General features: G+C 42.2%; 2 protein-coding genes across 16 annotated transcripts in view; one reads left to right on the forward strand and one right to left on the reverse strand.

The window, feature by feature from the left end:
* vwa8 (von Willebrand factor A domain containing 8) overlaps positions 1-5,087 on the reverse strand; it is an 85,492-nt gene extending 80,405 nt beyond the window's left edge. For 4 of the 8 annotated variants that reach the window (XM_029115854.2, XM_029115855.2, XM_029115856.2 and 1 more), the window contains exons 1-4: positions 2,351-2,615; positions 1,884-1,964; positions 1,618-1,748; positions 1,123-1,233 (exon numbers count right to left, since the gene is read on the reverse strand). In XM_029115854.2, coding sequence (XP_028971687.2) covers positions 1,123-1,233; positions 1,618-1,748; positions 1,884-1,964; positions 2,351-2,489 — 462 coding nt within the window. In that variant the 5' untranslated portion in view covers positions 2,490-2,615. Of the gene's footprint in view, positions 1-1,122; positions 1,234-1,617; positions 1,749-1,883; positions 1,965-2,350; positions 2,616-3,842; positions 3,866-4,961 lie in introns of those variants that run through there. The other 4 variants (XM_034288982.1, XM_029115857.2, XM_034288983.1 and 1 more) reach the window with 4 other exon arrangements.
* dgkh (diacylglycerol kinase, eta) overlaps positions 4,071-15,292 on the forward strand; it is an 83,296-nt gene continuing 72,074 nt past the window's right edge. For 7 of the 8 annotated variants that reach the window (XM_020041114.3, XM_020041117.3, XM_020041115.3 and 4 more), the window contains exon 1: positions 5,182-5,547. In XM_020041114.3, the coding sequence (XP_019896673.1) occupies positions 5,269-5,547 (279 nt within the window). In that variant the 5' untranslated portion in view covers positions 5,182-5,268. Of the gene's footprint in view, positions 4,274-5,181; positions 5,548-15,292 lie in introns of those variants that run through there. The other variant, XM_020041116.3, reaches the window with a different exon arrangement.

Below are 15,292 nucleotides of genomic sequence, written 5' to 3' on the forward strand. Positions count from 1 at the left end.
CATTCACATACTAGGAACCTGTCTAAATGTATGTACGCATTCACATACTAGGAACCTGTCTAAATGTATGTACGCATTCACATACTAGGAACCTGTCTAAATGTATGTACGCATTCACATACTAGGAACCTGTCTAAATGTATGTACGCATTCACATACTAGGAACCTGTCTACATGTATGTATGCATTCACATACTAGGAACCTTTCTAAATGTATGTATGCATTCACATACTAGGAACCTGTCTACATGTATGTATGCATTCACATACTAGCAACTTGTCTAAATGTATGTATGCATTCACATACTAGGAACCTGTCTAAATGTATGAATGCATTCACATACTAGCAACCTGCCTAAATGTATGTATGCATTCACATACTAGCAACCTGTCTACATGTATGTATGCATTCACATATTAGCAACCTGTCTAAATATATGTATGCATTCACATACTAGGAACCTGCCTAAATGTATGTTTGCATTCACATACTAGCAACCTGTCTAAATGTATGTATGCATTCGCATACTAGCAACCTGTCTACATGTATGTATGCATTCACATACTAGCAACCTGCCTAAATGAATGCATGCGTTCACATACTAGGAACCTGTCGATACCACGTTACCCAGAGAATACCTTTTAACTGTCAAAAAACGCCTATTTTCACATGCAAAAGAAATTGCATTATTAGTCTAGCAATTAAACATGTTCCAAAAGGACAACAATATTTTGCAATCAATGAGAACAGCATCCTAAACAACTAATGTGTATTAAGTCCTATTTATTTGTTGAGAAAGAGCCTTAAAGAAGCAAACTGCGGAAAAGGATTGGGCTGGAGAAATGAAAACACTCAAAAATTCATATAAAGAGCTATGGATACAATGACTGACCATCCATGATAGTCAAATTAGAGTCAGAAACATTTGTTTAAGGATTTAGATTGTATGATTACATTTAATTTCTTTATAATTGAAATATAATCAGCTGATGTTTTTGATTAGGTACAACAGTTAAACAAATCTCAAAATGCATATAATTAATTCACAGGTCCAACAACTGATGTATCAACTCCTAGGTGGACAGATGGACTGCCGTAACAACCACAAACGCTGTACAAACCTGGTCAATGTAGAATGCTGTCCCAGATCGTATCTCTCTCCGCTGTTTTAGGTCTGTCTCTGTGGTGTCTCTGGACAGAGCTACATATTCCACCTCTCTCTTGGTCAGCTCCTATCCAATCAGAGGCCACAGAACGTTAGAACATTACCTAACCAATACGAGAAGTCAACCCTAATCTTTATAACACTTCCGAACAAATCAGCGAAGTCAGTACAACACTATAGAAGTCAGCCCAAATAAGAGAAGTCTACCCAACACTTTAGAATACTTTCTCACCCCTCAGAAAGGGCAACATCATATGTTCTAACGCCTGATCACTCAACAATGTTCTCACGTGTTTAATAATGCTAACGGTTCAAAAGGTCATCACATTTTATCACACATTACATAATGGCAATAGTAACTTCACTTCCATACAACACCAGCCAGGGTTTAGATAGGCTTCAAGCATGGACGTGAAGCCACTCGGGGAACCAGTGATGTGTGTGTGCTTACCAGGTACTGCATAGCAATGGATCGTCGTAAGGGTCCAGGGGGTCCGATTAGGAAAATGTCCTGCCCCAACAGGTCCTTCTGCATGATCCAACGCAGGTGCTGGATAACAGTCTGAGGCAGGTTCTTTAACACTATCATGGAAAAGGAAGGGGAAGCAACGACAAATGCAATGTCTCTGACATGTTCTCTTTAGTACACGCACACACACACAAGCAAAAATGCAGTACATTGCATTACAAGTAAAGCAGATGACTGGTGCTACATACTGTGATTGATGGGCACTAGTTCTGGTTGCCTAGGTGTTTTCAGCTGGTAGGAGATATCCCCTATCTTCACTGTGTCACCACCTTACATACAGAAGAAAACATTTGTGTTAACAGAAGTATACAGTAATAAATGTAATGTGGACATAGATAGCTAACCAATGGGAGTAGCTAGCTAGTAATTATAGATACAAAAAATTGTTTAGCATTTTAAGTCAAACATGACCTTGTAACTTAGTTTAAAGTAGTTGCAGAATACTTGTAATCTAATAGTTAATATCTATCGATATGTACGAGCTATACTGAACATAACATGACAGTTACAGCAGTTATCCACTCAAAACTGCTATCCTTTTACATCAGCACACACAGAGTAGTTTAACTATGTAAAACAACGAATGTGAATTTGCAGTCTCAATAAAATAGCTAACCGGATAGGGTCACAACAGTTAGGAAGGACGGTTATTCACCTGCCGAAGTGTTTAGTAGTTTGACCTCATGAGTGTTCCATGTCCAGCCGCCTTTGCCCAGGACAGGACCCAAAATATTCCGCATTCTCCTAGCAGCCACGGCCGCAGCCGTGGATCTCCATAAGATCTGCAAATGCATATTGAAACACCGACGTAATCGAAGTCAGTTTCCTCAAAGAAATAGCAGGGTTATTTACATTATCTCTTGCTGTTTCTTAATTTAGTTAGCTACGCCGACAATAAACAAGGCACACACGTGTCCGTGAGAAATGTCTTCCGTTGTGGAATCCTAGCTAGTAGTATAGTTCCTAATTACATAGTAGGCGAGACCTATGTTTATGTTAGCTAGGATATTAGCATGTAATTACCTGTGTGTTGCCAAATGGTATACGAAAGAGATCAAGCTAGTTTAAAGTAAAAAGTGAAAGTTTGCATGAACATTGTAAAATACATTAACACATAAAAATACTTAAAATGTGTTCCTATATTTTAATGGCTAATTTGACTGAATCAATCTAATTTGAAGACCTGACACAAGGCTTAACTTTGTTCAGAGACATACTATTAGAGTGGTTGGCGATGTATCGGGTTTTATGATACATTTGCCACAACTAATGATTGAGCTGAGTAACTAATTTCACACACTTTTGTTTAAAGTACTCCTCTAAATCTTTCTTCTATCATTCTATTAATGTTTTCTTTGTTAATTCCATTATTCTTGTTTAATTTAGTTGTTTTTTTTGGGCCTACATGATTTCTCAATTTAGTTCTCTTGGCAATTGTGTGAAGCCAGACTCATTTTACATTTTGGTCCTTCAGCTGATACTCTTACCCAGAATAACTTACAGTAAGTGCACACATTTTAAGAAATCTAGGCGAAACAACCACACAGCTTAGAAGTGAGTGCATTTTAATCAATGAATCAATCAATTGGCAGAAGTCAGTGCAGCAAAGATCACCTTACATAATTAACAAAATAAGCACAGTTTACAGCAGATAACAGAGGTGGTGGCAGTGAAAGTATTTTTTATTCTCTGTCAAAAGGTAGGTTTTCAGAGGTATTCTGAAAGTGGGCAGAAACTCTTGTTCCACTATTGAGGTGCCAGGAAAAAGAGTTTCGAGTATAATAAAAGACCAAGCCAATACACACGTTTGTTCCACCTGACTGTGTTTAGGCCAGGCCCACCTTGAATTATCAGAAAACCACAATTGATCCAATATTGGGCAAAGTTCACCAGCAATATAATGCCTATAATGTACAATTCTTCAATTGTTGAAGAATGCTAAGGAGTATATATATAATGCTATATAGACCTTTAGTGCCAATTTCATAATTTGTCAAATATAAGTCTGTTATCCTCTCACCACGCCGAATTTACTGGACAGACCTGTCCATTTAAATGTGTTAATGTATTGTTTTTCATCCGAATTAATTTAGAAGCAAAGAGAAAAACGTCCACATAAGATGTAGGCACACTTGATGTGTCTTTACCCTTATTGATGAGAGACAGTGGACCAATGTAGTCCGCATTTAACAGAGGAAGTGTCTTCGGATTGCGTCATAGGCATCAGACACGCAGCAGGCACAAGCAGGCATCCCCTCCCAAATTCTCTTCCGTGCTCCCCCAATGCCATATACGGGTTTGACATGTATCACGTGGTGACGAGGCTCAGCCCTTGAACGAGCGGCGAGGGAAAAGGCTGGGAGAGGATTGGAGAGGGGGTGGACGAGAGTTGTAGCAAACACGGAATTATAACCTAGTTTACCTGGTTCAGGAACTCAATCTATATAGCCGGTTTTCACGGTAACCAGACTGCTCTATTAATTTCCTCGGTATCCTACATAGACTTGTTTACCGGAACGGATTAAGCGGGACTATGGATGTCTACCATTATACTCGCAGCCCTGCATGGGAAGAACTGGTCAGTAGTTAATTAAGCTTATATCTAAGGCGGTGAAACATTTTAGTTATTGTATGTTGTCTACGAGAATAAAGACTTCAACAGAAAAAAATGAGGTGTTATTTCTAGACAATATGCCATCACCCAGAACCGATCCCTTTCATTTAGGGTAGATCACCCTATTGATCTTCCTAAAATGAAAACTTTCAGATTTAAACTACAATACAACTGAATATCTGGAGTTTTGGAATGTATAGCCTAATGTTCAACTAATATGTGTAGCTTTATTAAAGGGGCAACATCATAGACAGCTTATTGATAAAACATCGGACAAAACGGTGTGAGGAAATTCTATTTTTTGTGGTGTAGCAATTTGATTTGATAGCATATTTGTAAGAATCCGTTTTCATGAAACGTAAAGGCTAGTCAGTGGGATTGTGTTCTGTAACCAGTTTTCTAATTACACTCTTAATTTGTAAAAAAATATATTTTCATAGTCGAAAGCTTTCTGTGAAACGTTAGGCCAATAACCATGAATATCAAATTGTTTCTTATCGTAGCCTACGCCTTCACATGCTGATCTAAAATAAAATAGGCTATTGCTATTTAATTGTTTTCTCCAGACCATGACGTTTCTTTTTCACGGACATATAGTTAATAATGTCTACAGTTCGCGTGTTCCATTTGCTAATATGAATAATGAGTTTACTTTTTAAATCCGTTACCGTAACAGCATCTGCTCGACTGCTTCTCTTACGGCCGCTAGGGTCTTCCACGGCGATGTCCGCCGGTTGTCGGTTGGTGCGTCTGTGTGTGAGGGAGGCAGCCTAGGCGGTCTCTAGCCTCAGTCTGGTCTGAGCATGTAGGCTGGAACCATAAACACATCCTGAAGCAGGCTTTATCCTAGTAAATCCCCAACACTGAGATATGCTACAGCCCCACGCGCTCAGTTGCGCACGTATGTTCTTGTGTAGATCTAGGTTCGTATAGCGCTAATTGGGGTTGAGAGGAAAGAGATGACGGCGAGGAAAGCCGCTTTCCAACCACTGTCCAGCTCTCGCATCCCGGAGAGGAAGGGAGCGACTGACCGGGGAAAGACTAACCCGGGCTGGTCTTATAATTTCCCGCAACAGGAGCCGGAGAAAGGCCCCTCGACTGCGGGGATCCATGCCAATGTGGTGGGAGCTGTCGTGGGTTCCGTGGCAGTGGATGAGTCGTCCGACAGCGAGGGAGAACAAGAAGGGCCTCAGAAACTAATCCGGAAAGTTTCGACCTCCGGACAGCTCAGAACTAAGGTAAGAAAATACGTCTGTTTGTATCCAGTGATTACTCTCCTGACTTGATTTCTGGTTTGGAGAAGGCTACACGATTTGTACAGTACGTATTCGAGCATATTACTATTTCGGTAATCACGTCCTGTCTATGTTGTTATTGAAGAAAATAATGACACCTATCTTAACAATTACAATTCATGGATCATGATTTTTTCCTGCAACATTAGATAACGTAATATGTACGATCAATCGAAAACGAACCGTGGAAGTCGCCATGAGCTGTGAAAAGCTGCAGTTGTTTGCTCAACAAGTAGCCCACTTGTTTAAATATATAAGTATCTCCACTAGCATACCCCTTTCTTATCATGTGTTAAAATAGACTTGCACAGCTTCCAACCTTTTCCAACACATTTTAGAGATATTTATTTTCTGTCCGTGTATTAGAAGCTTCTGTATATAAAGGTGAATGAAACAGCCCTAACTGACACTGTGATAACAGGTAACTGAGCTAAAGCAGAGAGGATGCTGGAGTTCCATCCATCTTGACCGCTCATGTCCCAATTACACAGCCTCACTGTAAACTACTCTCTCTTCTACAATCAGACAAGAGCCACTCAATTATTGACAGGGTCCACTGGGCTGGGGCACAGGTCTTTGCTGTGGAAAATGAACCAAACTGATCAACAGTAGAAGTGGGCCGACTTCTTATCACGGGTGTGTAGTTTCGGGTCGAATGGTTGAAAACTGTTGTCGCAAAGAGTGTGATAAAACAGAAACCGTGATGTTAATGTATGTTAAAAAATGCCCCCGGAAAGGCATGGCCCTCTTCACTAGAATGCTGTCTTCCCTTTCATGCTGTAAGGTGCTTATATTTAAGTTTCAGTAATTTATCAGACTGTTTTATTCAGACTCTGTTTTATTCAATACTTCCATCTTAACTAGGCGAGAGAGCCTCCCATCACAGTCATGGTAAGAACAATTCTCCTCAGTAAAGAGGTTTCAGAAAAGTCTGTGGCAGTTGGAAAAGGAAAGTAAGAAACGTGTGTTAGCTGGGCCTGGGCAACACCATTGAGATGTGTCTGTTAAGACACTCTCTGAATGGGTAGGGTTTCAATCGTTTTGGAATATGGCCAGGGTCTCTTCTGTCCTAGCATGAGGGGAAGCTGTTTCCATCAGTGGGGAAGCTGAACATTTGACTGGGCTAAGTGGGAGGTACCTTAGTTCATGGATTGGGATTACCCAGAGATGAGACACCAGGTGGAGTGAACTACATATTGCAGATGGAGTAAAAAAAAAAAGAAGAAAAAAAGTGATTGATATTGTGTTGCGCAAAAAAAGTTGCTTATATTTTTTTTATAACTCTGTGTCCTTACAAGGCAGCATGGAGTTTATTTATAGTAAACCAGCAACGCTGCTTTCAGCTAAACAGCCATTGCAGCTCTCAGTCAGGTCTAGCGTTGATGTCCACTAATCAGAAGTCAGCTTCTCCATTTGCCGTCAAGTTGAGTAGTGAATCGTGTGGGTGGGCTGGAGCTCCAGTGTCACGTGTAACTTTGTGCTACTCGGCGGGTGCTCTAATCTGCAGTTTTTTCTGATAAAAAAGACATATCAAAGCTCCAGGGCGGGTTTTGTTGGTACGGTTTGATGAAGCTTTAGTTACCGCATACATGTTCTATTTTTAGGTATGACAAGGTTTGTTAGTCTCTGTCTGTGTGCGTTTCTCTGTGTGTTTGTGGTGTGTCTCTTTTTGTATGTGACTTTTTGTGCATCTCTGTGTGTGACTCTCTCTCTCTCTCTCTGTGTCAAGGCAAGGCATGTGTAATATATACACAGCTCAATGGGGTATGTTTGACCATGCCGAGTTTCTCCGGGTTGTATGATGACCTCTGTCACTTGCTGTATACACTCATTGTCTGCAGTAGTTGTAGGATTGTTATAGCTGTTTTGTAGACATGTAATTGTTCAGGGTTAGTGCTGTTATAGCTGTATCGCAGTCGTATAATAGTTCACGTGTAGTGCTGTTATGGCTGTATCGCAGCCGTATAATAGTTCACGTGTAGTGCTGTTATAGCTGTATCGCAGTCGTATAATAGTTCACGTGTAGTGCTGTTATGGCTGTATCGCAGTCGTATAATAGTTCACGTGTAGTGCTGTTATGGCTGTATCGTAGTTGTCTAACGAATGGTTGCATTGTAAGTGTAGTCGTTGTTCTGTATTGTTGTCATGAACAGTGTTAACTGAGGCTGGTGTCAACAGAAGCTTTAAATTAGAGAAATGGTCAGAGACAGGTAGATGAGAGCCGGTCACTGGAGGAGTGGAATGTATTTCAGTACACAGCAGTATACAGTATCGACCTACCGGTTTCCCTGTGTGTAGCATATTGTATGTTTGTGTGTTCACTGTATGTTTAGGCATGGATGCTATCAAGGTTAAGGTTAGGGATTTACATTGAGATTAAGGTTAGGGCTGAGGTTAGGTGTAAGTTTAGGGTAAGTTTTAGGGTTGGGATTGGTAAAAGGATTTTAAAAGTAAGGTCAACTTTGGTGTCCCCATTTAAATAGCTAACAGTTAACATGTGTTTGGGTTTGTGTGAATGTGTGTGGGTTGGTGTGTGAGATTGCGTGTGTGTGTGTGTGTAAATGTGTGTGAGATGTTGTGTGGTTGTGTCTGTGTGGCATAAAGGCATTCAGTCTCGAGTGTTGTTCCGTCTCTAGTTGTTTGCTCAACCTGTGTGTGTATATATAATGTAAATATATATACACTGATGAGCCAAAACATTTTGACCACTCACAGGTGAAGCGAATAACGTTGATCATCTCCTAACAAGGGCACATGTCAAGGTCTGGGTAGATTAGATGGTAAGCAAACAACCAGTTCTCTTAGTCAACATGTTGGATGCAGGAGAAATGGGCAGAAGACCTGAGAGACTTTGTAAAGGGTCAAATTGTTCTGGCCAGACGACTGGGTCAGAGCATCTTTGAAACAGCAAGGCTTGTGGAGTGCTCTCGGTCAGCAGTGGTGAGTACCTACCGACAGTGTTCCAAGGAGGTACCAACCACAAACTGGCAACATGATGTTGGGCACGCCCAAGACTCATTGATGCACAAGGGCAATGAAGGCTATCCTGTCTGGTCCTAAACGTCAGAAGGTCTACTGTGATTAAATCACGTAAACGTTTAATGGTGGTTACAGGAGAAATGTGTCACAACACACAGTGTATGGCTGTGGAGTTAGAATACTGCCGAACTGTTTGTATTCACAGCATACAGCTCACAAATGTGTGTGAGTTGACCTGTGACCTGAACAGGGAACGTAACTGCCAAAATTCTCTGCACAAATGTAAATCGATCCACGCACACAACTTGATCCACAGTAGCACACTTGTCAATTCTAACACAAAAGTGTTGACTGACAAATCTGGTTGCATTTATACAAATGCTATTTTAGAAATACGAGTCAGGTAGTGTTTGTTTGGGGATAGTAACTTACATCTGTGGATTTTGTTTTATGTTTCAAACTACACATTTTTGAGTTTATTGCTCAACCCTGCTGTGTATGGGGCTGCGTAGCCACGGACTGGTCAGAGTGCCCATGATGAGCCCTGTCCACCGTTGAAATGCCTACAATGGAGACGCAAGCACAGAACTGGACCTTGGAACCGTGGAAGAAGGTTGCCTTGTCCGATGAGTCCCGTTTACTTTTACATCACGTGAGCCGTGAGCTCCGTTTACCTGGTGAAGTGATGGGACCAGGATGCACTGTGGGAAGACGACAGGCCGGTGGAAGGAGCCTGACGCCCTGGGAAATGTTCTGCTGGGAAACCCTGGGTTCGGGCATTCATGTGGACGTCAATTTGATACGTGCCACCTATCTAAACATGGTTGCAGACCTGGTTCACCCCTTAGGGCAGTGGTGTTCCCTGATGGCAGTGGTATTCCCTGATGGCAGTGGTGTTCCCTGATGGCAGTGGTATTCCCTGATGGCAGTGGTATTCCCTGATGGCAGTGGCCTCTTTCAGCAGGATAATGCACCCTTCCACACTGCACACATTGTTCAGGGATAATTTGAGGAACATGATGAATAGTTCAAGGTGTTGCCCTGGCCTCCAAATTCTCCAGATCTCAGTATGATTGAGCATCTGCGGAATGTGCTGGACCAACAAATCTGATCCATGGCGGCTCCACCTCACAACTTACGGGACTTTAAGGATCTGCTGCTAATGTCTTTGTGCCAGATACCACAGGACACCTTCAGGGATCTTGTAGAGTCCATGCCTCCATGCTTGGAGGACCAACAGCATATTAGGCAGGTGGTCATAATGTTTTGGCTCATCAGTGTACATATATGTATATACAGTATCTCACCAAAGTGAGTACACCCCTCACATTTTTGTAAATATTTGATTATACCTTTTCATGTGACAACACTGAAGAAATGACACTTTGCCACAATGTAAAGTAGTGAGTGTACAGCTTGTATAACAGTGTAAATTTGCTGTCCCCTCAAAATAACCGAACACACAGCCATTAATGTCTAAACCACTGGCAACAAAACTGAGTACACCCTATGTGAAAATGTCCAAATTGGGCCCAATTAGCCATTTTCCCTCCACAGTGTCATGTGATTTGTTTGTGTTACAAGGTCTCAGATGTGAATGGGGAGCAGGTGTATTAAATTTGGTGTCATCACTCCCACACTCCCTCATACTGGTCACTGGAAGTTCAACATGGCACCTCATGGCAAATAACTCTCTGATGATCTGAAAAAAAAAATAGTTGCTCTACATAAAAGCACTCACTACTTTACATTGTAGCAAAGTGTCATTTCTTAATTTCTTCACATGATAAGATATAATCAAATATTTACAAAAATGTGTAGGGTGTACTCACTTTTGTGAGATACTGTATATATAAATGTGCTTTTATATAAATGTGTTTGTGTATGTGTGTTTGCTCATGGTTTGCATCACTGTCACTCTCCACCCGCCATCACTCTGGTTGCCCAGGACAACCACCACATCCTTGTCCCCTGGTTGGCTGGTGTCATGGAAACGCTGCCTGAGGAAGATCCTGGTAGGTTGACAGACAGTGTACCACGGGTGTTCTGTTTGGCCCGTGTGTGTGTTGGTAATTACCAGGTTTCATCAAATTAAAGGTCGGCTCGGCAAAATAACGTAGCCACAAGTGACACCACTGATATAGTGACGGGCGATGTGCAGAAGTTCACGGTCAGCACCTGAGCACGTGCTGAGATTCGCTCAATGCTGTTACAGAGTTGTAGGCACAGGATCAGAACAGAGATGTTTGGCAATGCCCATCAATAGTCAATGACACGTCGCATCGCTGAATCCACCTTTACTGATAATACAACCAGAATCTCTTATTTACAGCACCACACTAAAAGCAAGCCTATACACTAAGTAGATTTTATACTGTTAGCAAATGAGGATAGCAAGAACTCAGTTCTTCATGACTATATGACCCATGTCTTTGGGGTTGTGAAGGCTTCATTCTAACTGTGAAAGGGAAGAAAAGGCAAAGCATAAGGTTTTTGCTGAGAGGTCAGGGGATAGGTTTGAACCCATGTTGCAGCCGTACATGTGCACCAGAGCTGGCGTTTCAGCCTGTGGGACCCATACACACACACACACACACACACTCATCCTATTCCTAGTTGTAACTCTTACCCCAACCCTACCCCTTAAGCAACAATTGCATTTTTCTGTTCATGAGGAACGCAATGTGCTTGTGCACAGACACACGCACACATGCACATTAACACACAGAAATATAGGTGCCCACCTTTACCCATCTCCTTTTAGAATGAGCTTCTCTCCCACTTCCAGTGACCCTGGATATGGCCCTTTACATTTACTGCCTACTGTATCTGCGTCCAGGCCGTCAGCCTGTTGAATGACCTATCAATCTGCCTCCAACATGTACTCGTGTGGACTCGGTTTCCTGTTCTGTGTCAGATGTTGGTTACTTTATTTAGCAGCTTCATTGTAAGAGCTGATACACAGGCATTTTGCTGCCCTGATGACTGCGCCCGTGGAAATCTTCACAGCAATACTGACCGACAAAGGCCATCGTAATTTAAGAAATTACACGATTGTACGATTATGAATGATTGTACTTATTAAAGAAGTTGTTAAGATGAAATAGCTTCTTGTATTCATTTCTTGCACATCAGTTTCCTATCTCGACAGGCAGGGCCCCCCCCCCCACTTCTTTACAGAACTGCTTCAAATGTGACCTGTTAAAGGGATTTATTGGCAGGCACGGGCAATGTCAAGTCCCTCCACAGCGTTTTCATAGCGTTTGACTCTGCCATTCTATAGTCCTCCATTTGTTCTCACTGTGTATTGGGTCACTGTGTTGTTGAGATCTATGTCTGGTTCTGCTGAAGCTTTTTGACAGATGGCCTCATATTCTTCTCAAGATGATGGCAAGTTGGCCCTGAGGCAGCAAAGCAGCCCCAAATCATAATGCCACCGCCTCCATGTTTTTTTTTTGTTTTTTTTACAGTTCGTAGGAGGTTCTTCTCTTTAAAGACATTGTTTGTTTTGACTCATCTGTTCAGAGCACATCGTTCAAAAACTTTTGATCTTTACACAGGTGCTTTGTTGGCAAATGTCAGTTGTGTCTTGATATTCTTTTTTGAGAGCAGAGGCTTCTTTATTACTGTATTTCTATGTTGGCCAAGTTTGTTCAGTCACTCTCAGACACTTGACTCATGTACTTTGACATTGATTGTGGCAAGAAATGCCTGTAGATCCCTTGGTGTTAGCCTGGTGTTCTTAGAGACTTTGACCATCTTTCAGTCCGTTCTTGGGCTGTATTTGGTGGCACTACCTGTCCTATTTAGACTGCCAGTGGTCTGGACTTTTCTCAATTTGTAGATGACAGAAATTATGTACTTTGAATTGCTTGAAAATTGCTTTTTCTTAGGTGCTCTGATATTTCTTTTGATTTTGGCATTATGTGTTATCACACGGCAATATGGTAAAGACCAAACTAGACAAAGATTTCATTTTTTTATGTAAGGCCAGAGCCATTTCATATGATGGTAAAGGTAGGAGTGTACTAATGACATTGCATTATTTCAAATGCATACATGTATTTTGTGTGATCTTTTAAATGTCCAAATATGGACAGGAAACGTCAAAATCCTGGGGGTGTACATACATTTTCACATAAATGTATATTGGACCAATATAACTTTGAAATGTAACAACTTTTAAAATATCAAGTAAACAGCACCGATCGGTATTAATATAACTACAATGATCTAGGATGATTGTAATATAATGACAAGATGCTCCTTGTCCGGATGTTCTGAGAGTGGTCAGGTTCCTCACTGTCCCTGTTCTCTAAGCACTAACGTGATTTGGGGCATGCTGAGGGAACCTGATACTGAATACTGCCCTCTGTCACTCAGCTGTCCTTAACTGGGTGGATAGGTGGTTGTGTCTGTGTGTGTCTGTGTGTTAGTGTGTGTCAAATCCCCAACCTGCACTAAGAAGACAGACAAAGAAAGCTTTCAGAGAGACCTTCATTCCCGGATCTGAATGGGTTTTGTAAACTGAGCACAGGGAGTTGAATCTTCACCTCATGTGTGTGCATGGGGGTGTGCATATTTCAGGTGTTACTATATAAAACATCCCCAAACGGTCATTAAATCCGAAAGAGGCGACAAATCCCATCCCGATGTTCAAAATGTCTATTTTGTAGCACAAAAGTTGCAATTGGTGTTGTAATGAAGGTTAGGGTTAATTTTAGGGTTTCCAGTCAAAAAGAAGATTTTTTAAGGGCAATCTACTTTGGTGTCCCCACTTTGCTAGCTAAGTAAACATGCGTGCTCACCTGATAGGGAGACAAGACTGTACGGGCGTGTGTGGGCTTGTGTTTAGGCAGATGTACATTGGCAGAGGGAGTTGTAGCCTGGCCTATTAATCCGTCTGGGCTTTTGTGACGCTCACCAATCTTTATCCATGTCCATTAGCAAGTCATCGTTTGAGTGTGTGTGTGGGTGTGTATGTGTGGGTGTGTGTGGGTGTGTATTTATGTGTGTGTGTGTGGGCGTGTTTGTAGGTGTGTGCGTGTGTGTGCGTGGGTGTGTGTATGTGTGTGTTTGTGTGTATGTGTGTGTGTATGTGTGTGTGTGTGTGTGTGGGTGTGTGTGTACGTGTGTGTGTGTGTGTAGGGGTATATGTGTGTGTGTGTGTAATAAATGTCTGTATTGTAAACAGGACAGAACTGTCTTTCAGAGTGTATTTGTGCTGTTCGTGCATCTCTCCTACCCCTTCTTGCTTTCCTTCACTTCAGAGATTTATTTCATGCAGTTCCTAGCTGAGTTTGGTTTTGTCATGCTTGCCCCCTCGTTCTGTCGTGTGTGTGTCCCCCGTCCCCCCCATATCCTCTCCTGTAGGGAAGTCATTTTAAGCCTGTGTTCTGTTTTAGCTCCACCTCGCACACAATGGTATGGCATCGTTAGAGATGGGGAAATCAGCCAGTAACCAGTGAAAAGCTGTCATCTTCACTGCCTTCTGAGCTTCATGGGAAGGTTTCACTGGTTTCCTGAAAAATAGTCAAACTGAGTTGGGCGTGAAGATGTGCTAAGTTATTCTTAGAGCTGTCTACATCTGGCTAAGACAGGTTTAAAGCAAGAACATCTGTAACCACAAAGGCAGCTCCACGCCGTCAGTAAAACTGTCTCATTAAAGACACTCTGGTCAGCTCAAAAACAACTTCTGGGATTTTCATGAATGGAGTTACTGGAGTGTCCTGTGCGTTTGGGTCCAAGCTACAATTCAAATTCAAACCATGACCAATTTACGGAATCATATTAAATGATTCCATTAATTCCTCTATCACTGCCTTTGCAGTTTATCAGACCAGGGATTCCTAAACTCTGGGTCAACACCCAACGTAGACCCTCTGCACGTTTCACCGTGCGCTTGGTCCTCTTGATACGGGACAATTGTGCATGTGAACACGTGTGCACTACTATAAGTCCTGCTGACCTCGCACAACCAAGTGATGCTATCTGACAAGCCTATATAGTGACTTCACAGGCCCATTAGAATGTGCCAGTGTGTTGGGGCCCCTGGGCTGCGTGTTCCGGTGCTTGTGTGGTTGTGTCGGCCAGAAAGTCCTTGGCCATTCCCGCCCGGCTGGAGTGTGAGCGTGCGTGCACGGCAGGCAGAGAAGACCCACCCAGGGGCTCTGTACTCCGACAGGGTGGATGCAATGACGCGCCGCATGTGGCTTTGCACTCTGACTGGACGGAATCAGCAAGCGTGTCCGGTAACTCTGGATTCTGATTGGCCGGAAGCAAACTGAATTGGCGAAGGTTAAGATGGGTTTTCAGACAGAGGCCTCTACGGTATGGGCCGGTCAAACGCGGTAGTCCCAAATCCTTTCCCCATAGCCCGTTTATTCACATTGGGATATGTCTTCCCCGCCCACCCTTATTATATTGTTATTTACTGTGAAATTTAACACTCTTCGGCTTAATGTTTTATTCCATGGTCCTCACATTCTTTTGAGGGAATTGCAGGAAGTTGCTCATTATTGCTAATTTCCTAGTTTTTTAACAAGAATCGTGACATCCTTAAGGTAGGCTATTTAAAACCAATTATCAGGCTAGGGTACCAGACTGGGTGATATAGAAGGGTTGTAGGAGCTGGTCTGGATCTGTACCAGATGGGTAATATAGGGTTATAGGAGCTGGTCTGTGTCTGTACCAGATGGGGGGATATTGG

This window comes from Esox lucius, chromosome 20, assembly GCF_011004845.1.
Source record: "Esox lucius isolate fEsoLuc1 chromosome 20, fEsoLuc1.pri, whole genome shotgun sequence".
NCBI lineage: Eukaryota > Metazoa > Chordata > Actinopteri > Esociformes > Esocidae > Esox > Esox lucius.